Source organism: Coenobita brevimanus, chromosome 77 (genome assembly GCF_032717465.1).
Source record: "Coenobita brevimanus isolate Jiangsu-jjx chromosome 77, ASM3271746v2, whole genome shotgun sequence".
NCBI classification, from domain to species: domain Eukaryota; kingdom Metazoa; phylum Arthropoda; class Malacostraca; order Decapoda; family Coenobitidae; genus Coenobita; species Coenobita brevimanus.
This window is the reverse complement of record NC_137030.1, coordinates 4,794,195-4,822,073: the sequence shown is the minus strand read 5'-3', so window position 1 is coordinate 4,822,073 and position 27,879 is coordinate 4,794,195. Positions and strand designations below refer to the sequence as shown.

The window sequence follows — 27,879 nt, the reverse complement described above, 5'->3', positions numbered from 1 at the left end:
TGAGTTACAGCTTCCAAAAGGTATACGCCTCAATCAAGACAACAACCAGGGGCCTGAAAACAACCTCATGGCCTTACACTGCCTCTTTACGTGCCTGGAAAATCTCGTATAGCCCCCTAATTGCCTCTTAACTGCCCCTTAACACAGTACTATAACTCCTGCATCTCCAAGAACAGTGGCATGAGGAGGCAAAAGGCAAGGACATGGTTGTGGGATGGGTTGCTGATGATGATAGGGCTTCCAAATGACAAAACAGGAGCCTGGGTAATCTCTCACAGCACCCACAACTGCCTCTTAACACAGCAATAAAACTCCTGAATCTCAGAGGGAGGCATAAGGCAGGGATGTGGTTGTGGGATGGGTCACTGATGATGAAATGACTTTAAAAAATATATATATACCACAGAGAACATGACAAAATACAAGTCAGGGAAAAAACTCTCACAGCATCATAACTGCCTCATGACGTGGTACTATAACTCCTGTGTCTCCTGGAGCAGCAACATAGGGAGGCATGAGGTGACAAAGTGGTCATGGGATGGGTTGCCGATGATGTAGGGAGTAATGCAGATGTGGGCATACATCCCCACACACTCCAGAATCCAATCATGGGCCACTGCCAACTGTTTGTACTTTGCTTTGATCTCTGCAAGGAAACAGTTAAATTTAGAGGCAAGATAATTTATCAAAATAATCAGTTATAAAGACAACACTAATAATAACAGAAGTAGTACTAATATTAGTATTGTAGCAGCAGTAGTAGTAGTACAGTAATCTCTCGATTATCCAGACGGCCATTACCCGGATACTGTGATGTGACTGTTCATCATTCGTACATTTTTCATAATATCCAGAAAAAATGCTTATATCCATTCAGAAATTATGGTCATGCGAAATATTTCCGCCCGGACAGACGAGAATAGCCCGGTGACGCCATCGTGTCTGGCTAGTTGGTTCACCCAGCATCTGCCTCAGACCCCCTCACTCGGTCTCAGTTCCCCCGCAGCAACTGTGTACTGAGCAGTTCCTCCCGGACAGTTGTTATGGCGGTGCACATGGTACTTTACTGGTGGTTGCACATGGTACTTTACTGGTGGTTGCACATGGTACGTTACTGGTGGTTCCCAACCTGCTTCGGGCCTTGCTATTCCTTGCATGCCTCCTCCTATGGCGTGTGATGATGGCCCCTCCAACAAGGAAAAGGAAGAGGATAGTGTTGACTCTGGAGAAGAAGCGGGAGATCCTGAGCACGACTGCTGCAGGATGGTCCACTTCCCGCATCTTGACGGAGTATGACCTAGCCCACTCAACCCTACACAATATCAGGAAAGCCTGTGACACACTCACCCAGTACATGGCAGACTTCCACGTGACGAACAGATGCAATACCGAACAGAGGGCTATGAGTTTGTCCCAGCATGCCAAAGTCAACAGTACAACACTGATCTGGTACCACCAACAACAGGAGACAGGTGTGATAGTGTGAGGCACCGAGTTGAAGGCCACTGCCGAGAAGTTCGCACAGCTTCACAACTTCCGAGGCTTCAAGGCATCCAAAGGCTGGTTATTCAGGTTCAAGCTACGACATGGCCTTACCAATTGTAAGACCCATGGTGAAGCTTTGAACACTAGTGTGGAAGGAGTGGAGAAATTTCACCAAAATTTGTTGGACTTGATTGAGGAGGGCCTCACTCTCAGTCACGTCTATAATGCTGATGAAACTGGCCTCTTCTACCACTCAGTGCCCGCGAACACTCTGGTAGGTGAGCAGGAGAAGTGTGTGCCTGGTCACAAGCTGTCTAGGCATCAGGTATCTATTCTGTGCTGTGCTACTGCTAACAGGACACACCAGCTGAAATCCATTGTTGTTGGTCATGCAAAACAGCCCCATTGCCTTCATGGGCTAGTGGATGTCCTCCCTGTTGTGTGGTACCATTCTGTGAGGGCTTGGTTTACCTCCACGATCTGCACAGATTGGTTCCACGGGCATTTCATCAAGGAGATCATCTGTTATCAAACAGAGGAACTTGGAATCCCTCATGACCAGGTAAAGGCTCTTCTCCTGGACAATGCCCCCATGCATCCCTCCAAGAAGGAATTGGTTGCAGATGACAGTCACATTAGGTGCATGTTTTTTGCCACCTAATACCACTGCTCTGGTTCAACTGATGGACCAGGGTGTGATCGTGGCCATGAAGGGTCTTTACTGACAGAGGTTCCTCGAGGTGATGGTTGTTCTCAAGGACGAGGATGAGAAGAGTGAAGGGTTGGACACGTGAGGACAAAGGACACTGGAAAACCTGCGGTGATACAACCTCAAGTCTGCTGTGTACAACCGGGCGTGTGTATAGAAGGAAGTCTCCATGAAAACCCTCGAAAGTGGTTGGTCTCGTCTCCTTCAGGGACACAAGAGCAGACACAACTTTCTGGGCTTTGACGTGAATGACTTCCACACTTGCCTTCGTAATGCAGACAAGGCTGTGGATGTCAATAACATCTGGGAGTGATTAGATGACGATGGAGGCAATTCCAGCTTTCAGGTTATGTCTGGCGAGATCACCACATCTGCTGCTGCTGCCTGGCCAGAACAGAGTGATGAGGATGATGAGGACGACTGGACGACCCGAAGAACAGCGGTACTCCAGCCATCCCCCGCCTGAGCACATTCCGGGCAAAACTTGAGAAGATGCACGAGTATGCCGGCCACCCGGATTGTGACAGAGAAATGGTGCCTCTTTGCCATGTGTAGGATCTGTGTTCTGTGCAGCAGAGTGCCATCCAACACCTAAATCATCCCTCCTATTGCCAGTCCAAGATTGACTCTGTTTTCAAGCCTCCGACCCCCTCTCAGTTCACCTCTTCTCTGCCACCATCAAAGTGTCAAATCAGAACCTCAATCTAGCACATCATCAGCCTCTGTGTCTCCCCCAGATGTGAGATTGTGGCTATCTTCAGAGCCACCTGAAGTAGGCAGTGCATCGTCAAGTCCCACAGCCACTCCCCTGGGCTGACTGCTTGAGATCCTCCTTGACTCTGACTCTAATTAAGCTCTTCAGGGTACACCACTAGACCAAATGGGATGTACTGTGTGGTGCAACAGCTTCACTAGCCGCAGTATATACAACAGTCAAGAGTCAGGGAGATAGCGGGTTATTCAGCACAACGCCCAGCGAGGAATCAAGAATGTTCACCTTGATTTTATTCTAGCTTGCTATAATGTACCATAATTCTATTCTACTTTACCAAGATTTTATTCTATTTTACCATTATGTTTTGTGTACCCACTGCATTTTTCTTGCATAGCTGGTTTTCTCATGTTTTTTTCATGTCACTGCAGAGTATGGCCCTGCAGTGGTGATTGCTTGTCTGTGGTTGATAAGTCTGCTTGATCATGGTACTGTAAATGCTTGGCTGTGGTTTATAGGTGTGTCCGACAAGACAGAGTAGTGTTAAACAACAGGACCAAGTGTTGTACAATGTACTATGGTGGTCTTTTACACTGGCTTTCAAAGTTAGGTTATGTTCGAAGGAGGGCCAGGGGAGAAGTCCATTACCCTGATGCAGCCATAACCTGGACATGCCTTTGGCTCTATTACATCAGATAATCGAGGGATTACTGTAGCAGTAGTAGTAATAGTAGTAGAGGCATAGCAGTAGTAGTAATAATAGCCATTATAATAAAAATAATAATAATAACAACATTTATTCATCATCTAATCCAACCATCCATCAATCAATCCTACATTGTCCCATGAGGAGTGTAGGAGCCCAGGGCTAGGCAGTTGGTCCTGACATTTAAGATGAGAGTGATGGGTCATCATCTAATAATAATAATAATAATCCATCCATCCATCCTTCAATCCTACGTTGCCCCATGAGGAGCGTAGGAGCCTGGGGCTAGGCAAATTGGTCCTGACATTTAAGGTTAAAGTGACCAGCCTCACTCATCCCTGAGTGGCATTATGTGAGCAATAACCCCAAACATCCCTTGGATGTAAACCTTCACCGGCTCAATCCATTTGGAGTGCCGCAATTACCCACTAAACCACCAGGAACCATAATTTGGTTATATGGTTACCACCCAGCATAGTAAATGGTTTCCTGATTTACAGGAAACCATTCGGTTTGTCACTCAGTGTAGAGTCACTCACAGGCAGAAGGAACAGGAAAGAATGAAGGAAAGAAAGACAAAAGAGGGAGTGTCAAGACACCCGTACGCAGAAGGACAAGGAAAGAATGAAGTAAAGAAAGACAGAAGAGGAAGGAAGGAAAGGAGGGAGGAAAGGAAAGGGCAGACATCCGAGAGATGCACTACACCAAGTGAGTGGATGGCGAGTGCCTTCACCTATCACCAATAATAATAATAATAATTATAATCTAAAGCTGTGATACTCCTTGTTATCATCATTGACATAAATACACTTGAAGGTACAAGGGGCCAAGGCTAGGCTACACATAGTAAACTGTGCCTTACCATCAGCATCATGATTCCCCTCGGTATCCATGATGACCAACTTGGTTCGCTTGGGGTCACCACTGAACCTGGTTGGAGATTCCTTCACCTTGGCACCACACAGTTCAACCAGCTCCTATATATTTCAGGGAGACATTAAAAACTTGTACTAGAATCTGGATAAGGTTGTGTTCATCATCACCTTCATCATAATTATCATCATCAATTTAGTAAGAAAACTTGTATTTGCATAAGGATATGGTATCATCAAAATCATCATCATCACTGAAGAGAAGAGGAGCTATCATCATCTGTGGAAGAACATGGTGTGAGAGAACATAAAAGCAAGAAGAAAAGAGTGAGAACTTCCCAATTATGCTGAAAAAATAGGGCTTGACAGTGTATGCAAATGAATGGAGTGGAATGAAGTGGGGGCTTCCAATTAAGGTGAAAGAATACAGTTTGGGAAAACTGACGTTACTATGGTTATGCAAGGGTCCCACTCAAGAATGCTTAACAAAAGTCCAAATTTGCATGTCAAACTTACTTCAATAAATAGCTATGCATAATCAATGAATGATGTATTGACTACAATACTAATTTTAAAAATACTGTATACACTGTAATAATAATCAATCCAACTACGCACTGCATTAACAAAATACTGTCTGCATCACAATAACAGAAACAAACATACCAGTTTTGAACACACTGCAGGACTCTGATAAGGTTTTCTGAAAGTTAAAATTACATAGACAGTATAGAATCTGTATATGCAAACAAGTACAGTGGAGTGAGATGAAGCAAGTGCATCCGTATGAACCCACCTTCAGCTGATCACAGGAAATGTCACCAAACGGAGGTTGCAGGAAAAACTCATAGTCTCCAAACAGTTTACTTGGGCTCGTCCTTCCTCTCCTGGGCCCAGTTATTCCCGTACAATCAAACACTTCATACTCCAACTGATGGAAAACCAATATGATTATGTACACATTCTATAAAAACAATAAAAATGGTCCTCTAGCCATTTGGATCACTTCTATTTGGGCTAAATGCTACAAATATACAAGAGTAATCACCATCATCGTCACCACAACCTTACACCGGCAACCATTATTATATACTGCATGAGGCTAACAGACTCTGACAGTGGCAGTAGTAGCTGCCATCCCAGGCTCATCTAAATATGAATCCAGTGAAAAGTAGGCTGAAATTGCCTTATTCCTTAAGTTTACCATCCTCCTTTCAGAGGACACGGAGAGAGTTGGGTTACATGTTTATTATCAGGTGGTAGGGTCAACCAGTTATAGCAGTGCCACCGAATGAAAACATCTCTCTCCAGAACTATCAAAAACAGAAAATAGGAAAATACAAATGAAGAAGTATCAACACCAGACTATTTGACCAAAAAAAGGGCCAGACCTCCTTTCACTCATCATTCACATCTTCAGAATTCTTGGCACAATCCAATACACTACAACAGCAACCACAATTTTTCCAATACATATACTTGCACCTGGTATTTATTTTTTTAAAGGTAATCATCATCATCAACACCATTATTATCCTAAACTTATCCTCACTATTACAATACATTGTTGGTAAGATCCAAGTACAGTACAATATACGAGTAGGACAGTATAATACCTGTTGGATGGAGAACATTCATACATGCCTGTGAAGCAGATTACAGTATTCATAAATGACTCTGGGATGGTAACCATTCATAAACACCTGAAGGATAAAGACCATTCAGAAACAACATTAATTCAATTACTCCTTTACAATCCTCTGGCATTAGCTTTCTTTTGGCATACAATGACTGAAGAAATTACAAGAGTATTCTACCAATAATTTATATACATCTGGCATTAACCTGAACTACAGCAACTGCAATATTTCTACAACTAATGCACTTACCTCTGGCATTAATTTTTTTGCCGTCAATGAATCTATGACCCACTGCACGTCCAGCACCCAGCACCCAGCCGCCACACCAAAAAGGTATTTCAATGTGCGCTGAGCCAGCCTCTCCTTGTCAGTCTTGACCACAACATGCGTGGTGTCCGGCGCAAATGACCTCTTGATCGACAACCCAGACAACCCGACGTTCTTGATCATGTCCTGCACCTTCCTCATTTCTGTAGAATTCAAGCCCGTGCACACCAGCTGGGGTGGACCATTTGTCTTGTACCGCACTGCCCTTGGTTTTGGCCTAGGGGGAAAACTTAATATTGTAACTGTAGAAAACTTGATAATTTCCCTCCTTTTCCATCACTTATAAATAGTAAAGCATGTCCTTGTCATCAGCTGCAATTTTGGATGTTCTTCCTTGCTAGTTGATCCCACTGTAAACTCAAGAAAATTATCTATTACAGTTCCATTACAACCTATAATGCTGTTTTACCATTTCTCTTCATTTATATAACCATCATCATCATCATCATCATCTGGACCTCCATTCTCACCTTTGGGAAAAGTTAGGAATAGCAAATTTATATAACCAACTACAGTATATATCATCATCATCATCCAGACCTCCTTTCCCACCCTAGGGCACGGTGAGGAGTAGCAACATGCAGACAGACTGTTTGCCCAATCCAATGGGCCATGCTTCCATTCACTCGTCATTCAAGCCCCAGGAATCCTGGCTCTATCATTACGTCAAAAACTTTCACCACATTCTGTAGCTTCAAATGAAAGTATCTGATAGTGTCAATCCAATTAGACAAAATACTGTAGTCAAAGCACATCTCTGACTTACTATGGGTACTGCAGGTTATATGACAAATGGAAAATAGCCAATTCTATACTACTTGAGTTGAGACAAGAGGCTAGACTAAATACAATCGACCCTCCTTTCCCATATCCCGATTTCCAGGTTTTCAGATTTCACGGACATGGTCTGAGGCCAGACAATATTATCAAATGCTGGACAAATGCCCGTACAAATCCGGGATTCTCACAAAAGTCCGGCCATTATACTCGCATATAAAACTATAACCAGTCTGCTGCACAACACAGTATAATTTTAGCAAGGTTTTGACTCAATAAGGGTCATTTGTAACACACACAAGAAGAAATTTTCATACATGAAAAGCATCTTGGCCACCAACCTGCTTCACCCCACCAGTTCCTTCTAACTCGTGGCAATATCCCATTTGCTTCTTACCTTTCTCAAATGCCACTATAAATAATTTACTGCATAACAGTAAAATTTAAGGAAGGCTTGGACACAATAAAACTCATAAGTAATAATAAAAATATTCTCTTACAGCCAAAGGCAATGGGATACATTCCTACTCACTTAGCTCACCTGACTCAGTGCGACTAAATACCGAATCGGCACTTTTCATTGGGAAATATTTTAATTTTTTTTGCCACAGAAGCTCATACACACCTCATTATCTGAAATCTGCTAAAAAAATTGTACTTAATAACACTTTAAAAAAAATTAGGTTTCAGAGCTAAAATGCGCCAATGGTAGCAGATATTTCCCTTTCAGATCGTCAGCACGCCTTGACAGACTTCTGTTTTGCATAAATATTTATTCTGAGTACAAAAAAATGTATCTGCATTGTAAACTGATATTCATACAAAACAAAAGTCCGTTAAGACAAGTTGTTAGGCTACAGGCAAAACACTTCTGCTAACTTTAAGAAATTTTTACTATGAATCCTGATTTTCTATTAATAATTAAATTAATCACAAATTTTTTACTGAATTTCAGATAATTAGGTGTGCAAACCTATATGGTGATAAAGATTAAAATATTTTCCAATTAAAATTGCTGATTCGGTCCAAGATCAAAGATCACATTAAATGATTACGTGTGTGTATGTTGGTCAGCTGATAAGTGGTTGGCTCACCTTGTGGTGTTCCATTCCTTGTTCATTTTCCTCTTTTTCCTCAGCTTTCTGAGCTTCTATCATACTCTCCACATACTCGTCAACAACTGTCTAAATAACCATTCTTAGGGTTGTAGCTAGCAAAATACCATTATTGTGTCAGTTATTATTATTGTTATTATGGCAGTGTTACTATTTTATGTACTGTGTATGTTAGTCATGTTGGTATAGGTAGCCTACATTCCAGAATGCTCTAGAATATCGGAATAATTGCCAAACAATATTGGGTAATTTGGACAAAGTATGGTAAAAGTCCGGGGAATGGTATGTGGGGCCAGACTTCTGCGATTCCCGGACTTCTAGGGTTCCCGGACTGGTCTCCCCACCTTTTAGTCCAGGAAATGGAGGGTCTAGTGTACAGTATAAGGGTCAGACCAAGCTACACTGACAACATTAACCCCTTTGAACATACATGTACTTTACATTGTACTCTTGCAAGCACAACATTGTTTTATTCAGCCTGGACACACCCCTATTAAAGGAGGAAGTACTTAGGACTACAGCTAACTTTTCCAGATCAACAGGTCTCTACAAATTTGAATAAAATCATCTGGTGGCAACAAACAATATACGTAATAATTTGTCACTGGATTGAAAGAGGTAAAGCACATGACTGAAACCATAAGCAATAAACGTTTTCTTATATTAACAGTTTTCTCCAGTGCAGCAACTTACGGTGAAGGCTTCTCCTCTGCATGGGACAACACACTAGGCAGCTCTGACATATTGAGGTCTGGCAGGCTGGAGAAGATCTCATCAGAGTCATTGTCACTATCAGCTGAAGGACATGTTGGCGGCAGTTCCTCTGGCTCAGTCACTGGTTTCTCACAATCTTTGAACAAATGCAAAATATTTATCATCATCACCATCACCATCACCATCACCATCACCACCACCACCACCACCACCACCACCACAAAGACTTTTTTCACACCTAAAAACATGACATAGGATCCAGAAACAAGGAACAAGAATATACAAATGATGGGGAATTAACACCAAGCTCAGTGAAAACACACAAGCATCCACATATCATTTAGGCCCTGGAGTCCTGGCATTATCTTACAGGCCAAAAAATCTTCACTTTTTAATTTACTTTTTATAAATATAGAAAATTTACTAGCACCTCAACTGCTGAAAGATAAATTCCAAAGCATCACATGCGACAATGGGCCACTCCTCACAACATAGGTACTAATTTCACCTGATGTACCTCACTCTAGCAACAAAACCATTTCATTCCACTCTGTAATGCTGCCCCTCACATCACAACACACTTACTCACCTCATGAACCTCAATTTCACAAAACACTAAAATCCCACTCTGCCATCACTATAATGCTGCATCTCACAACATACACACCTCATGTACCTCACTCTCACAACACAGACAATCCTTCAATCTGGCCTTAACAGATTTTTGTCATCAATCAAGTTCACATCTACTTTAGCCAGAAGACACAACAATAAACAACAATGAACAAAACAACAAACAATAGCAATAAATAAATAATGACAACAGCAACAACTACAGCACAACGATATACAAAAAAAAACATAACTCCCCTTACCTTCCTTGTTTGTATTCTTCTTCATCTCTGCCTCTAACTCTCTTACTCTTGCCCTTAACTGCTCCACCTCATCCTGTATGGGTGGAGAACAGAAGTTACTGGAAATTAGATACAGTTAAGGTCTTGTTATACGTTGCTTTACCTGACAAAGCCAATAGCAAAATCATTAACTTCCTAAATGTTACATCAAAACAACAACTATAGGGTGGTCCATATACCATGCACCCTTTGCCACCAGCAGGAAAATTCTCATAAGTTATTAGGACAGCTCTGTCAGCATTACCAGTGTGTACCCTACATAAAGTTTTTCTTCTCATGACCATTTTCAAGCTACATAGTATATCTTCTTTTTATATCTACTGATTGCAAGGATAGTTACTAATGTCATGAAGCATCCAAAGTGTCTGTTCTGACACCAGAACACTGAGCTACCCCTCCAACTTATGCACTAGACAAAGGGTTGCACTATAAGGCCAACACTACACATCCTCCTGAAAAGCACACAGTACTCCATAAAAAATGATACCAAAAACACCTTGACCTGCTGCTGTTTCTGCATGCTAATGGCCTCACTCTGGGAGAAGAAGGCACTGCTGTGGCTCACTGTCTCCATCATAAGCTTCCTAATTGTTACCATACTATACAGTATTAAATGCTCAATATATTCTAGCTGAAGACATACTGTATAGTTTTCTATAAAAGCCGTTACCTACCTTGACCTGCTGCCGTTTCTGCGTGCTGACGGCCTCGCTCTGAGAGGAAAAGGCGCTGCTGTGGCTTGCTGTCTCCATCCCATCACTTGTCTCCTCATCTGAGTTATTCACCACTGACACATCTGAGGTAAATCATGAATGGCCCCCTTTAAACCAACTGAATCCATCTAACATTTCATTCAGTTTAAATGCTGCTGGGAGGCAACGTTATTCAGCTTAGGAATGACTATATCTAACCCTTTCAAATATCTGGGAACTACCAGTATACAGTACTGTGCAAATACAGGTATGGCAAAGTGAAGGGTGAAATTTAGATCACTTCAAGGGGGATGGGTAACTGGAGGGCATGGCTGCAATTCTGAAAGGTATATGGGTTAGTACGGAGGTTAAGAGAGCCCTACGTGAATATTTTATAACCGACACTTGTATGGTCGCGAAACCTGGGCAGTGAGTGAAACAGAACTGTCTAGGCTGCTAGCTGCAGAAATTATTCTTCTTAAAACAGCTGCTGGCACAGGAGGCACAGAGGGTGTAAGTAATACCCCACCTCGGGGTGGGACTGGACGTCTGGATTATGATGATGATGATGATGAAGATGATGACGATGATGATGATTGGAATGGAAGAAATCTACACATGGAATAACTGAGTGGATGCAGTGAAATGTAGATCACATGGAAACGGTATCACATAATTTGATAATTAATACAAGGTACATTCCAATTTTTTTTTCTCTCTATGCACAAAGAATCCAAAGCCTTAAATCCTCCAAAATCTGTCCTTCCCACTAAGTTTAACGAAAGCAAGTCAAACTCAAGACCCATTAATATCAAAATGTCCCATCAGATTGCACGGGAAGGAAAAGGGATCAAAATCATCATCATCGGCAGCAGCAGCAGCAGCAAGACCTTTTTTTACACATCTAAATAGGGGGTGAAGTACAATCCAGAAACACAAAACGAGAAAGTACAGAAGTGTGAGAACTATCAACAGCATGTCCAGCAAAGTGAACCACAAAATCTTTCATACATCAATCAAGCCCTTAAATCCTTGTTTCATCTCACATGCCTAACAATCTGCACATCTGCAAGTTCAAAACAGATTGGATAAATGTAGATATGGTGTCAGGGCAACATGAGTCTAGTTTAAATAATGTATATCGTACTAAATAGGGTAAATACAGTTTTTATTTCTTTATGCATATGCATCATATTCATCCACCAATTGAGTTATTCCATCAATTATAACATTAGAATGGGTGCCAACTCATGTGCTCTTTTGTACACACTTCAACAACTATACCAAGCAAGAAGGCATAACAATTCTGATGAGATTTACCTTCATTAACCTTCTCTTTCCGCCCCTTAGCAGATTCTGTTGAATGCTTGTTGGTGGCCTCAACCTCCTGCGGTGTGCACAGGTCCTCAAATATATCATTATCAGCGTCCAGCAGCATCTCGGCCATACTCAATGACCTGTCAACCTTAGTAAACAGTTTTCTGGTGTCTACTGAGAAGGTGGGAGCAACTGAGCTTGTATGCATCGACACCTGTGAGGCCCCACTTACTGTTGCTCCAGAACTTGTCGTAGTTTCAGATCTGGTTGCAGCAGCTTCAGATCTTGTAATAACTTTACTTGAGCCCCTGGTTTTCTCACTGCTGGAAGTCTTTATACTACTGGAGTCTCTGGCGCTCTCACCACCTGAATTCTTTATATCAGGTGCATTCTGGGAGTTTCTTATCTTAATACTATTATCTGAGACTGGGCTGCTGGATCTCTTGGAACTGTCTTCACTGGATTGTTTGGTACCTAAATTACCAGATCTTGCTTTCTCACGGGATTTTTTGATGATGTCCATATCCATATTTACATTCCGCAAGGCCTCAGCAGTGTTTGGGATTTCCTCATCGGACGTACCCGAGAGAGTCACCGGAGGGGGGTCATCAAAGACCATCATCATATCCTTGTCTTTCTGGGAATCCTCAATGGTGACAACAGAATCTCTGTCATCATCACACTGTTTAGTCAGGTCTTTATCCGGATGTCCAAACACCTCCCAGACATTGAGATCCATTCGCTCCAGGTTCCTCATCTCCTCAGAATCCAGATCATGTAATTCAGGATCTTCTAGCTTATCTTTCTGCGACTCCCTAACAGATGACGGAGGACTACTGTTACTGCTTGGTATAGCTTTAGCTCTTCGCTTGTGAGGATTTGATATCACCTCAGAATCACTGTCCTCAGAACTTGACCCCGAGCTAGCAGGCTTACTTATCCTCCGGTACTTTCGCTTAAAAGAATTACTAACGGTCTTGAGGGAACTGCATTCACTTGAAGACTCTGAATCGTCCTCCGTGTGGCAGTGACCGATGACCAGATTTTCCATTCCATGCTTTTTACCCGTTCGACTAGACAATTCTGTGGACAATATCTGCTTGCTTGCTGTGGGTTTATTCTGCGAGTTAAATGTTTTCAGACCATCCTGGGATATGTGCTCTTGACTCTGCACAACCTCAACTTTATCAATGACAGAATTTTTGCCGTCGGTTATAACCTGCGACATTATATTCCCCAGCACTGGCTGACCAGATTGCAATGGTTTTCTTCGTAGTCTACTGAAGGCTGGCTGCAGATTTCCTGAGTTCTTCAAATTCTCCTTTTCAACCTCCACCAGCTCTTCCACATCTGTCTTTTGTACTTGGGTCTTCTCTCTGAGCTTTTGTTTCTCCACAGGTTCTTCCACATCTGTCTTTTGTACCTGGGTCCTTTCTTTGAGCTTTTGTTTCTCCACTAGCTCTTCCACTTCTGTCTTTTGTACTTGGGTCTTTTCCTTGAGCTTTTGTTTCTCCACTAACTCTTCCACTTCTGTCTTTTGTACTTGGGTCTTATCTCTAAGCCTCTGATTTAAACTCTTCTCAAACTTATCTGCTGGCTTTGTGGCATTGTCACTCATGCACAACTTCTTGTTATTACTTGTCTGGATCTTCTCATCCATGCTGGCTAGAAGACTTCCTGACATCTGGCTCTCTCCATCATCTTCCATCTGATCTACCAATGAGCCTTTACCATCTGTATTCAAACTGTCAAGAGCTGATTTGTCACGCATTACCTCCTCTGAATGTATGGCATATGTACCAAAGTCTTCCACTGTCCCTGATTTTCCCACACCAAGATCTTCCACTGTCCTTGACTTTCCTCCACCTAGGTCTCCCACTGTCCTTGATTTTCCTCTACCAAGATCTACTGTCCTTGATTTCCCTGCACCATGATCTTCCAATGTTCTTAATTTACCTGCGCCACAGGCATCCTCTGTCCTCGGTTTTCCTGCCTGTTCATCATCTCTGCTATGCTTTGTCTGCAGTTTATCTTTCACTGCTTCAGGCACCCTTGATTTGGATACAACTTTGCTTTCCACAGTTTCCACATCTGCACTGACTCCACTGCAGCTAACATCAATACCTGGCAAGGGTAACATCGAGAGAATATCCTCCGTGGGGTAACTATTCGGTATAACTTCACTATCTGGTACTATTACTTCACCCTCTGATTCCTCCTCCATTGGTTCCTTGTTCTCTTCTGTGGTGGATTCTGCTGTTTCTTCTCTCTCAACTGCCTCACTTAACAGCTTTGAATCTTTGTGAGTTTTGCTTCCAGAGGCTCTGTGAACCACTGTCTCTTTATCTGAGACTTTGTGAGCTGCCTCGAGTTTATCTGAATCTCTGGGTTCATTCTCATTTGCAGTTTTGTAAGCCTGGCCGGGAGCACCTGTCTGAGAGGTCTGGCCACATCCACAGCATTCCCTGAAAATAAGAAAAATGATTAAGCAACACAAACAGCTTATGCCCATGATTCTGATGACATAATGTATTTCTGTAATTCATTCTTGACACCACCAGCTGATGATATTGAAGTTTGGAATGCCCTCTCATACTAAAGGAGGATAATAAAGGCTATATCTAACTAATCTCATCCGGAAAATCTCTCTTCCTAATAATACAACTGTCTGGGGATAGCAGCATCATTATAAAAGTGTGTCATCATAATGACGGGCATAAACACAAGGTCAGTGTGTTGTGAAGTATCTTTACACTTGATTTGCAATATGTATTTATTTTCTTCTGATTAGCTACCCGAGACAATTTTATTTAGTCCACTACTGACAACTCTTTCACAGGGCATTACAAACTATCCTATACAGTCCTGCACTAAGCAAACAAAGCTTTATGATGATGATGACTACTTACTAAATTCATTCTACCCTTTGGCTCTCCTGGATTCAAACTGGCCAAATCTAAGGGTACAGAAAGAAAAAGGTGGAGAATAAATAATGGAAAACTAAGCAAGATAAGACACAGCCAACCAAGACATCCCGAGAGAAGGGGCATACCTGTGCCTATCCCACCGAGTAATCATAAGCCACATCACCACACCACACTGCACTGTGACAGACCTCTCTACACCCCATCACACATCACACCACACCTCTCCACACCACACCACACCTCTCTACACCACTATGAACCACACCTCTCTACACAACTTCACATCACACCTTTACACCACTCCACACCATACCTCTACACCTCACCACTCCACACCTCTCTACACAACTTCACATCACACCTTTACACCACTCCACACCATACCTCTACACCACACCACACCACACCTCTCTCTACCAGACCATGCCGCACACCACATACCTGTGACTATCCCGCTGAGCAGTCATGAGCGCCATGTACTTGAGCAGCACTTGGTATACTTCACAGGGCACAGCATGGAGGCACAGGTCCCTCATCCTGCTGCCAGATGACTCCAACATCTTTGCATCACCTGCGGCCACCTCACACCTATTCAACACATCACATGTTAGTTCTCCTCCAAGAATGTTTTTCCTTGCTCTCTGGACCCTACTTCACCTAATCTTCATGTGGGAAAAGAAGCCTGGATGATGATGATGATGATGATTATAACCAATGTTATTATTTTATTATTATTTTCATTATTATTATTATTGGTGATGATGATGACAATGATTACTATTATTATTATTTTCATTATTATATTATTGTTATTATTATTATTATTATTATCATCATTTTTGAAGGCTCCAACATGCTTGTATGCGTCGGCCTTGGTCATCCAGTGGCGGCTCTCCATGCTGCACGATCCATTGCAGCCTCCCTGTTCAGTCCCTTAACCCTGAGGTCACACTTAATTACCTCGTCCCATGTCATTCTCGGTCTACCTCTCATAACCCCACCCCCAATATTAACACCTCTCACCCAATTATCATCCCCCATCCTCTCCACATGCCCAAACCATCTCAATCCACCTCTCCTCATCACAACATCAATACACTCCAGTCCCATCCTACCTCTCAACTCTTCCATCGTTAACCCAGCCCCCCCAAGACCTTGCACGCAGGGATGCACTGCACATCCACCTAATCATTGTCATTTCTGTACGTCTGAGCCTGCGAATATCCTCCTCCTTTACTGCCAAGGTCTCACTACCAAACAGCATTACACTCCTAACACATGCTGTGTACAAAGACCCCTTAGCACGTAGGGAGAGTCCTCTCAATGTCAGGAGAGGCAACAGCTCCCTGAACTTCTTCCAACCACTTCTCACCCTAGCCACAGAGCTAGCTCCAGCCCCACCTCCAGCACACAAAATGTCTCCCAAATAACAAAACTCTTCTACACACTCAAGAGACTCACCAAGTTCAATCCTTTCGCGCCTGGCAATCTCCACCTGCTCTCCCCAACACGCCATACACATAAAATCAGCATTATCTCGCAGTCCACCTCTGATACCACTACATCTCTTGTGCATCCATTTATCACAAACACTGCATAAGATAGAATTACTTCCCACGCCCTTGTGGCAAACTGTACATGGCCACTCTCCCTCGTCTTTGACAGCACCACCACCAACTACAGATATCATCACTTCTGCTTTATCTGCATTTACCCTTAAGCCCTTATGCCCCATACCATCTCTCCACTTTCTAAACCTTTCCTCCGTCTCCCTCTCGTTTTCTGCAATCAACACCAAATCATCAGCATACAACATCTCCCACGGAAGTCCGTTTCTGAAGTCGCATGACAGGGCTTCAAGTACCATGATAATCAACATAGGACTCAAAACTGACCCCTGATGCACACCAACGTTCATGGAAAACTCTTCACTCAAATCTCCATTCACTCTTACCTGGGTGCAAGCACCCACATACATAGCCAAAACCACCCTGACCAGCCACTCCTCCAAACCAAGCTTTCTCACTGCCCACTTCACCATCTCTCTAGAGTCTAGGGACTCTGTCAAAGGCCTTTTCCAAATCAACAAAAACAAAATACAGCTCATGTACATTAAGTCTGAGATAGCAAAAGTGGCTCTATTGACAGGCATAGAAATGAATGACAGTCTGCAGATGAGTCAACGTGCTAATGATGGGGGATGGTTGAAGGAGTTGATACACGTTCTATGAACGATGTAAAGGGTTGTGGTAGCCCAGGGGAAAATGACAGGAGTCAAGAAAGAATGTTATGCATAATTTATTTATATTCGGACATAATGTACAGTCAGCTCCAAGTGTCTTGTTAACCCTGCCAACCCACTCTCACTCATGTGGTAATGACGCACTACTTCTGTGGGCTGGAGGCAGACAGCAGTGATTTTTCTTATGGCTTGATACAGTAAACTGACATTAACATAAGGCTGAATGATCCACACAGGATATAAAATGGAACATCTGTAAGGGTGTGGTGTTACTCAAAGTACAAGAAGGGAGAGGGGAGAGAAGTCAGAAGAACGGGAATGCCATGAGAATGAAGTGGCAAAACAACTGACCTGCAAGTATACGAACACCCTATAGTTTATGACTACTAATGCATTTTGAGATTTTAGGGCCTGGGTGTCCCCATAAGCTCCTACTCTTCTCCCCTTGTCCCCCTGGAGACATGTAAGACAATGACCAAAGGGAGATGGGATAATATCACTATTACCCATAATTACCCAGTTGAAATGTGGGACAGCTTCATTCCCTTTCCCCTCCACTCTTCGTCTCCCACTCACTGTGCTTCGGTGCTTCACCACCACCGTTCACTTTCCAGTTCACCTGACTCTCCCCTCCCCTCTCCCCCTTCCCTTACCTCACTCCCCTCCATCATCCTACCTCTTCCACCCTGCCACCACTTTCTTCTTCAAAGGCAGCATTATATACTGCAAGCAACACCACATACCCTCATGGAGATTCAACATTATATCTTATCCTCTGTGGATCATTCAACAGCATGTTGATAGGTCGACTTGCTGTATCACAATACTGTAATAAATAAGAAAAACCTCTGCTGTCTGCCTCCTACCCACACGAGTGGTGCGCTGTTGCCACACGAGTGAGAGTGGGATGGCAGGAGGTCACACAACTCTTGGAGTCAACTGTATGAAGACATACATGATACAGAGATGAAAAGGAATGGTGAGAGAAGCTATTTAAGTACGGTACGTAGAGAAAATGAATGAATGAGTGCTATAATGCATTTTTTTACTAACCTTACAAGAATCCTCAACCCCTTTCAGCTCAGTTGATGGTCAAGTGTAGTGAGACTGAAGGGCTGATCTGACTAGTTACCGAGGATCCATTCCTACCTCATAATTAAAGCTTATAAAGTTTTTTTGCAACCACAACTAATTATTCGGATTGTGTGAGTGACCTAATCCTGTCACATGTAAAGAAACTGAGTATATGAACATGTGAGTTGAGAGAGGATGGTGGAGAGGTATATTTTTCATTTGATAGCTAATAGTAAGCAAGGTAAAATTCTGAGAAGCACGGAGAAAAATCGGTGAGAGAAGTCTTCAGAGTGAAAAAATCAAAAAGGAAAATCTGAGACACAAATGAAAGAAGAGAGGATGATGATGATGATGGTGAAGACAACAACAGTTCAGAACCAGAAGACCACCTACGCCTATAGTTTTTTTACCTTATCTTGGCCCACATTCTGGTCCTTGTGCAGCATATTTCATCTAACTCAGTTGCATAATAAGTCAGTGTCTCTATAGCCTTTCCAATGCACTTCTTAGTAATGAGCATCATATTCCAGAGTTAATCTTTTGTTATAACTAAGTATTATAGATGGATGAAAGGCAATTTTAGACAATGTCAGAGTTGTTGTTCATGAACACCTATTTGTCTGACTAAGCAGACCCATTAACCACAGGCAAGCAACCACCCCTGGAGTGCTATCCCATGCAGTGAGCCACTACTCCCTAGAAATAATTGTGGAAGTTTGGTTCCTGGGTGGATACTGCATTTGTGTCTCTCCAGCCATTTAACAGGGGTATCACAGTAGGCATCACTTCATCCCATGATCCGGTTATGGTTCCCACCCAAGGCTGTAAATGGTTTGGGCTACAAGAAACCATTAGATTTTGTCACTCAGTGTAAATCCACCTTAAGTGAAAAGAAAAATAATAAATAGTGGCACAAAGGAAAGGGAGAAGTATGAAGAGAGGGGGGCTGACATGGTAAAAGAATGATAAAGGTGAAGAAAGAAGTAGGCAGCAGTACATCAAGTGAGTGGATGATGGTCATCACTCCAAATTAGAGTGAAAAGAGTATACAAACTCACCCTTTAGTGCACAGTGGCCCCAAAGACTTGAACGGGACAAACTGTGACCTGTGACTGTAATGAGAACTTGAAGATGAGGTTGGGGACGTTACTGGTGGTGAAGCTGAACTGTCTGATGTTTTTTCTTCACCAGGGTCACTCATTGAGGCAAGAGTGGGACTTATTGTATGGTGGGGCAGTCTGGGCTTGCTTGCAATGGTCGAAACTGATGCCGCTGTTGATGTTGCCTCTGTTTTACTTTCTACATTTTCTTCTGTTTTATTATCTTTGATGCCTTCTTTCAAACTAACCCTCACATTTCCCAGGTATGTGCCTCCCTCATCCATTTCCTTTCCTGGTCTCCCTTCATCCATTTCCTCTTCTGGTCTCCCTTCATCCATTTCCTCCTCTGGTCTCCCTTCATCCATTTCTTCCTCTGGTCTCTCTTCATCCATTTCCTCCTCTGGTCTCCCTTCATCCACTTCCTCCTCTGGTCTGCCATCACTTGTTTCGTCTGGTCTGCCTTCATCCATTTCCTCTTCAGTGCTTGCTCCTTCTTTCTCTATTTCAGTGTCCACTATTTCTTTCTTTTTTACATTAGTTCCCTGCACTCTCATTCCTCTTCTGGCTCCCTCTCTCCTCTTCCCTTGAGTACTTAGTCCCTCCATCTCCTCTTCTGCATTAGCTGCAGGCATTTCAACATTCCTGTCCCCACTATTTTGCCTTGTTTTTCTCTGTCTCTCCATGTGAGGTTGTGGTATTCCTGTTTTCTCTTTTACACTGAACTGCTGTGTTCTGTTTTCTTCTACACTGTTAAGTACACCTGGCAGCCTCTTTTTATCCTCTGTGGGAAAAGACCGTGTTTTTTTATCTGTAGCTTTGGGATTGCTTTTGTTCTCTGTGACAGGTGACCTCTTTTTATTTAATGAAGAAGGCCGTGCTTTTGCCTTCTCTTCAGCTCTAGGATTTTCTTTGTCCTCTACAGCCTGTCTCGTTTTCCTCCTCTCTATACTGGGCTGTGGAATTTCTCTCTGATTCACCTGAGGTTGAAGCTTTCTCTTATCCAAATCAGGCTTCAAATTACTCACCTCCTTCTCACAGCTAGGATCAACGTTGTTTGGAGACTGGGCTGAGGATTTACCTGACCCACTACCAGCAAAAAGATTTTCCTTACTGACAGAAAGGGAGAACGTTCTCCTTGTCAATTTTGAAGAACGTATTGAGTTCTTTCCACTGCCATCAGATGTACCACTGAGTTTTGGCAACTTCAAGGACTCTGACATTTCTTTTCCTTTTATTTCATTTGATGGCTTTGATAAGGATTCTCTAAAATTATCAGGAGAAACACCACTGCTTGAAGTCTTATAAAGATCTTTGGTATCCTGCCCTCCTTTTTTGGTTAATACTGATTCAGATTTTGAAGACTGTCTGGCTGACTTTGAGTTTTCCCTTCCTACTTCCATAATATCATCATCAACTAAGAAAGGTTCTGTGTCTGGAAGCAGTGAAGGCAATTCTGGCACTGTCTTCCTAGAATCATCATTATTCTTTCTGGAGCCTTTCAAACTAATGCTACCTTTTCTTGATACATCTTTCTTGCTACTAGCTTGTAGATCACGGTCATCGTCTTCATCTTCTGATTCATGGCTACCCTCTTTTTGCTTAAGCTCAGAAACTATCTTTTTCAGTTTCAAGATTCGATCTTTCTTTGTCTCAGAAGTGTTGAGGTGTTCCACATCAAACTCCTGAGTGGCTTCGTCGATCGTAACATTTGTCTCAATCGATGAGACCAAGGCACCTGTGGAATGGAGAGAGGTGCCTCCTTCTGTTCGTGAGTCATTCATTGTTCGCTGTTCACCGCCAGTTATGTTCAAGCTTGTCTGGCGCACTTTGAGATCCTTACGAGCTCCTTCAACGTGTGACCAACCAGGGGACTTCAAACACTTGACATTCACGGGAGATGCCAGTACTTTCGTTACATCAACCAGCTTGACTCGCAGTTCGGAGGCATATCGGACATTTTGCTTGCCCTCAATTTTGGCCCTAGACAATGAAGATTTGGCACTTTCAGTACCACCTTCCCCTTTCTGATTCCCAGCAGTGCTTTGGTTGAATCGCACTCTCCTTTTATTGACGGGTGCCTTCGGTGGAGGCATAGCATCTTTGCTCTCCAGAACTACTGATGTGGATGTTCTATTAAGCTCGGTGTTATCTAGGGTTTCATTGATGAGGGAGATGTTCTGTCGGAGTAGCTCGTCCCTTTCCTTCGCCTTTTCTCGTTTGCTTTTTTCTTCTTCCGCAACAGACATGGTGCTAAGCTGGTGCTCCTCAATATCCTCAAACATCAAGCTAATGGCCTCTGCTTCTTCCCTGGCCTTTTCCGCTTTAGTCTTCCTCTTCTTGGTACTCAATGATCGATTACTGGTCTTACTGCAAATACTCTCGTTATCAGAGTCTCTCTCCTTAGGCACTTTGGGATTCCTCAGCTTCTCTTCATCGTCACTTTCCTCACCAGATCGCTTCCTCACTCTTTTTCTTGAAGCTTCTTGTTTCTTCAATCCTTGACTTACTTCAGCCTCATTTCTTGCTCCCTGCTTTGTATCCTCCTCCTCTGCTCCCTTAGTTATTGTAGCTTCCTTCCCAATTACTGCAGACTCGTTCCCAGCATTAGGCAACTGATCCACTGTCTGTGCTGGAGTTACAAACAAGAGACCAGCAGCCTTTTCCTCTTCCTCCTCATCTGACATACCTCCTTGTGAGTCTGATGCCGAAGTCATACTCTGAGGTCCATTTTCCTTTGCCTCTGATACAAGAACATCAAATTTGTCCTTAGTACTGACTGGACAGCTGTCTGGAATATCGTGTCTATCATCATCATCGTCATCATCCTCATGCCTAAGGACAATGCAAGAATCCACCTGTTTTTCCTGAGACAGATCCATTGTAACATCGGGGGGCTTTATGACACTAACATCAACATCAGTTTCTGGCTTCTTACTTCGGACAACAGGAGTACTCTGCTTAAGGAAGGCTGAATTAATACTCATGTTCCCACCAAGCACTGTGTCACGTGGGTTACCACTGCTTGACCTCACTGATATTCCTCGACCTCTCCCTCTGCCTCGCACCCTCCCTCTGCTAGCGCTCGATCCCCCTCTTACCTTGGTACCACTTACACTTGCACCGCCCCTTGTTCTCGGCTTGCTGGCTCCCCTACCTACTCCCTTTCTTATGATCACTTTCTTTGGGGTTTTTTGGCTGGGAATGAATGCATAAGGATCACCTTGTGACCCCTTAAAGTGTTCTCTCTGATCAAATATCTGAGTCTCTAACTCATGATGATTACTCTCTGAAGGTACATTATTCTGATTGCCAGTGCTATTAAAGATTGTACTGTTCTGTCTGGATTTGAAAAACTTAACACTGCTATTTGACGAAGCTTTGGATTTGCTGTCACTCTTCGAGCCGGATGCTACGGATGGCGGCTTCTCAGGATAAGTGACCTTCTTTGGGAATATTGAACCATCGGAATTCTCTGTGCCCATCGAACTGTCTTTTGATGATGTGGTACATTGAGCAAGTTTCTTTGGTGGGATGAGTGTTGAAGAATCAGACTCAGTGGTAGAGAAAGTATCAGTGGAATGTGAGGCTCCGATCCGAAAGCCAACCTCACGGCTGTTATCCAACCATTTGGCAACTTTATCTGCTGCTTTCTGCCGGCCCAACTTCTCACTAAGACGGTCTGAGCTTTCCACCGTATTTTGCAAGTTCTCCCCAGGGAAGACTATGTTATTATCAAAATGCTGGCTCGCTGACAACACCTCATCCTTGCCGTTCTTTCCATATGTATTGGCCGGCTTGGCTTTCCCTCCTTTTCCTGCAACACCCTTTCTTGAGTCAGCCTTGGCCCTACCTTTCATGGCCATGCCTCCTCTTGGGCTCTTCCCAGGCAGTACCACAGGGGCATTCACCTTTTCCAGCGCCTCCTGCTTGGTTGGGGAGGAGTACGAGTGTTCCTTCGAGATGACAGTCACCATGGCAGGTTTGCTCTTATGGCTGGTATCACCTTCACCAACCAAGGGGCCCTCTGTGTGTAGACTTAGCTCTGGAAAATGTAACAGTGATTTCTATGATTTCTGGTTCATAGTTAAATGATGCACATTTTTCTAGTTTAAAACTATTAAATTGCAAAGATGATTTTTAGATACTACTACTGTACTACTGAAAACATGGGTGGTATATGATGCTTGAATTTCTAATGTAAAACTGTGCTATAACACAACATCATTTTCATTACTGCTGCAGGTATACCCTGTAATTATGTGAAAGTCTCAGCCTAGCCTTTGACTGTGTATGATTGTGGTGAATTTCCTGCATGAGCGTTAACTCTGTGACTAGTTACAGTCCCAAGTTTACAGCCACATTACACTCTTACGGTTGTACATCCTTTAAATATAAATATATTAATTAATTAATTTTTTTAAAATCATTCCACTAACTGCACCTAACACTGAAACATGGATGATCTACGATAATATACGGACAACTCTGTGATGCAAGTGCAAATATTACCCTTGGCATTTTTAGTAATAAAATTTCCATAACAGCACAAAAGATGGTGTTTTACTGTGATACTCTAAGGAACCAGATTAACAGATTCATTTGTATTTAAGAAATTTGTTAATTTTCATATCTATCCAAGAAAGGGGTGCAATAATTTTTTGGCATACCTCCCACAGTTGGTGGTAGTCAGCCAGCTACTACTTGCTTTATCAGGTGTAAATAACCTGAACACAGAATTAGGACAATGGTTGCCTTACTGCATAGATTGACTGCTTGACTGATTACACAAAAAAGATCGTGGCGACTTTACCAGTACATCGCCTTCACTTCTCACCCACCTTGCCCTCCATTAGATGCCAATATCCTTTGTTTTGCTGGCCTGGCCCTGGGTTTTGGTGTAGGTATCTCAGGATTGTAAAGCTCCGTTGTGCCCCTCTTCCGTGTCCCTCGCCTTGGCTCGTCATTCTCCTCATTTTCAGAATCATCATCCTCCGCCGCGATAACAGGACGTGGCCTTGGTCGGTACTTTGAAGGAGTAACTGCAGGGAGATACAGGTAATCCTTATTTCAAGCTGTTCCATTTACACTAAGCTGCCACATGATTATGGACAAAAAAACTGGGCATAAATTCAACAGAAGTATTTTTTACTCTTCCCAATACTGTACATTCTAAATGCACAATCATCATCTCTAATATCTTACTCCTTCCTGTGAACCCCTTAATAGGAAATGGCCATGACATAACAAATTCTAGGCTGCTACCTCCCAACTCCTCCTTTCTCTAACAACTTCTCTAGGCACACATGGTCTTACTCTTCCAATATATCCTCAGTCTCACTTTCACATAATTTCTGTGGCAATATGATAATTTTTCAAACAGCTGTCACCAAAATCATAATGCAATTTCTTCTAGGGAAGCTATGGAGTCAATACAACTCACCATATAAACAGTAGTCCTTCTTGCTGTTGCTGATAATCTTCCATATGGCAGTCCTCAAACTACAGCACTGACTTTGGGATAACATGCCATCATCATCCTGAACTTTTCCCCACACAAAGATATGATGACACATAATACTTTACAGAGAGAACAAGGGTCCAACACAACCCAACTTCAAAAATTACAAAACCTTCTCAAGGTGTCTATAATCTTCCTCATAGCCATCACTAAGCTCTTGATGATAACACTGTTTCCTGAGGAAGCCAAACACTAAAACAATCCAACTTCAAAATGCAGTCCTCCTTATACTACTGATAATTATCCAATAGGCTGCTACCATACTCATTATCCAAATGCTTTTTCAGAAAGTACAGTATCTGAGGCCAGCAAAACTCACCTTCAAAACAGCAGTCCTTCTTGATGCTGTCTATAATTTTCCGCACAGCTACCACCAAGCTCGTGATCTTGACATTCTTTCCAAGGGAGCGTTTAGTGATGGAGGCCATACAAAGTGGGCACTGCGAGGCACTGCGGTGCCCCTTAAGCACCTGGTGGATGCAGTCACGGCAAAACGAGTGGCCACACTTGGTTGTCAGCGGGTTGTTTAGCATGTCCAGGCTGGAACCGGCAATACAACAGTTAACAAACTTAATTGCCTTAGCCTGGAAGTAGGTGTGAGATGCCCATCATCCATTCACTTGATGCAGTGCTGCCTACTTCTTCCTTCATGTCTATCATTCTTTTTCTGTGGTTGTCCTCCTCACTTCCTATTTCTCTCATCCTTCCTGTCACTATTTATTACTCTTCTTACTACTTCAGGTGACCCTACACTGGGTCACAAGCCATGTGGTTTCCTGTAACTCAGGAAACCATTTACAATGCTAGGTGATAACCATAAAGCCAATTAATGGGGTGACATGGAGCCTACTATGGTGCCCCTGGTGACTGGGTAGAGGCACAAATGCAGCATCCACCCAGGAACCAAACCTCTACACTAATCTCTAAACCTCACTCTGCTGTGGTGCTGTTAGCCACATGGGAACATCAGTTCACTGAACAGGATGGCTCTACATGGATGGTTGTTTGCTGCAGTTGATGGGTCTGCTCAACCAGACAGCCTGGGGTAGCACATTAACAACTTCCCTTAATCCCTGTTTATTCATTATCTGTCACCTGTCTTACCAGACTGAGGCATCTGGCAATTGACAGATACACAGATAAACTTCTTCACGGTCATTATGCTGAATAAATTGCCTAGTAGCGGCCAGAGGGAAAATGAAATACTGTAATGTCAAACAACTGGAGGAGTTAATGAAGACTCAACCCAATCACTAAGACGGCTCTCTCCTGAAGTGTGAAAAACATACAGCAATAGCAAAGATCCATCCATCCATCCATCATCCAATCCTATGTCACCCGATGAGAACCATAAGAGCCTAGGGCTAGGCAAGTTGGTCCTGACATTTAAGATGAGTGACCAGCCTCACTCATCCCTGAATGGCAGTACGTGAGCAATAAACCCCAGCCACCCCTTGGATATAAACCTACAAAGGCTCAATCCGATTGGAGCACACTAAACCACCAGGTGCCATAATATGGTTATATGGTTACCATCAAGTGTAGTAAATGGTTTCCTGGTGTACAGGAAACCATTCGGCTTGTTACTCAGTGTAAAGTCACCCACAGGAAGAAGGAAGAGGAAAGAATGAGGGAAAGAAAGACAGAAGAGGGAGTGTAAAGGCACCCGTAGGCAGATAACAGCTAATTAAAATTATTTTATTTTACTGATGGACTCGATGTTGGGACAAGCAGGAATTAGCAATCTATGGTAGCTACTTGTAATTACAATACAGTACAGTATTATAACAACTACAGTATATCATCATCTCTAATGTCTCACTTCCTACAAAGAGCCCCCTTTGGAGCAGATGACCATGGAAAAATGGTCTCAGAGCTACAGCACATCATTGTAATACCTCTCTTGCACTCTTAGTAACTCTTCGCTCACTTACAGCTTTCTCTTATTTAATATGTTGCTGCCTTCACACACCACACTCACCCTATGAACATCACTCTCAAAATGCATCTCTATAACTTCAACATCTCCGGAAGAACTTGTTTGCAGTGGCTCGACCTCCATAACTCATCAATTCTACATCCAGACAAGCTAGGGGCCATAACAAAGGGCCAGATTCTAAGAGGCATTGCTGGTTTTGTAGTACCTCTTCCTTAATGATTTATTTCACTACGGTATGTAGCTCTACCTTAACTTTCTGTTATATCTTATTTACAGTGTATTAACAGAATATCTATATAGTCTGTATCAAAAACATACAACAGGAGATTAAGTTATGTGCACAATTAATTCCTAAGGATGAGGCATTTTAAAATACCGTATCCTACAACCGACCTGATTTTAAAACTGTTGCAATACCCACCATATGTTACATTTGAGTGTCTGCTGCATGGTCTGCAACACTGCATTCAACTGGTTCAACCGTTCCTCCATCTTGACACACCACCCTCAAACAACCTAAAATAAAAACTACCAGTGAAGACCAAACATTCATTAGAGGTACAAACAGGCATCACTCAAGCCCTGGCTCCATCTCTGCCTGAGAATATATATATATTTTTTTTAACTAATCTGGCCAGTGCTAAACACTTATGATCAGCTTCTGTAACATGTCCTTGGGCAAATTTGCAGAACTTAAATATTATCCGAGAGGGCCCTCCGTCCGTGCTAAGAGATCTTTGTATGTGGCATATGCTAGGAGTGTAATGCTGTACAGTGGTGAGACCTGGGCAGTAAAGGAAAAGGATATTCGCAGGCTCAAACATACAGAAATGACAATGAATAAGTGGATGCACAGTGCGTCCTTGGGTGCAAGGCCTGAGGAGGCTAGGTTTATGATGGAAGAGTTGTGAGGTAGCATGGGACTGGAGAGTATTGGTGTTCTGATGAGGAGGGGTAGATTAAGATGGTTTGGGTATGTGGAGAGGATGGGGGATGATAACTGGGTGCAGAAAGTGAGAAATGTTACTTGGTACTGTTGGGGATAGGGTAGTGAGAGGTAGACCAAAAAGACCTGGGACGAGGTCATTGAGTGTGACCT

At 42.9% G+C, this 27,879-nt stretch overlaps 1 protein-coding gene across 1 annotated transcript; it reads right to left on the bottom strand.

Moving 5' to 3' along the window:
- Positions 1-473: 473 nt before the first annotated feature.
- On the bottom strand, positions 474-27,272 carry LOC145408431 (uncharacterized). The gene is made up of 15 exons (XM_080279160.1): positions 27,202-27,272; positions 25,161-25,381; positions 24,162-24,362; positions 19,766-23,365; positions 19,282-19,555; positions 15,349-15,495; positions 12,455-14,445; positions 11,984-12,217; positions 10,646-10,767; positions 9,924-10,005; positions 9,037-9,193; positions 6,374-6,668; positions 5,281-5,415; positions 4,475-4,589; positions 474-646 (listed from the first exon to the last, which is right to left on the bottom strand). Exons 1-15 carry the CDS (start codon positions 27,270-27,272, stop codon positions 474-476), a joined length of 7,818 nt encoding a protein of 2,605 aa, XP_080135286.1.
- Positions 27,273-27,879: the final 607 nt, after the last annotated feature.

Coding starts and splice junctions, on each gene's coding strand:
- LOC145408431 (XM_080279160.1), bottom strand. CDS start 27,272: ATGGAGGAACGGTTGAACCAGTTGAATGCAGTGTTGCAGACCATGCAG. Junction 14,446..15,348: donor GCTCAGCGGGATAGTCACAG/GTATGTGGTGTG, acceptor TCTTATTTTCAG/GGAATGCTGTGGATGTGGCC. Junction 10,768..11,983: donor GAAAGAGAAGGTTAATGAAG/GTAAATCTCATC, acceptor GATTTACCTCAG/ATGTGTCAGTGGTGAATAAC.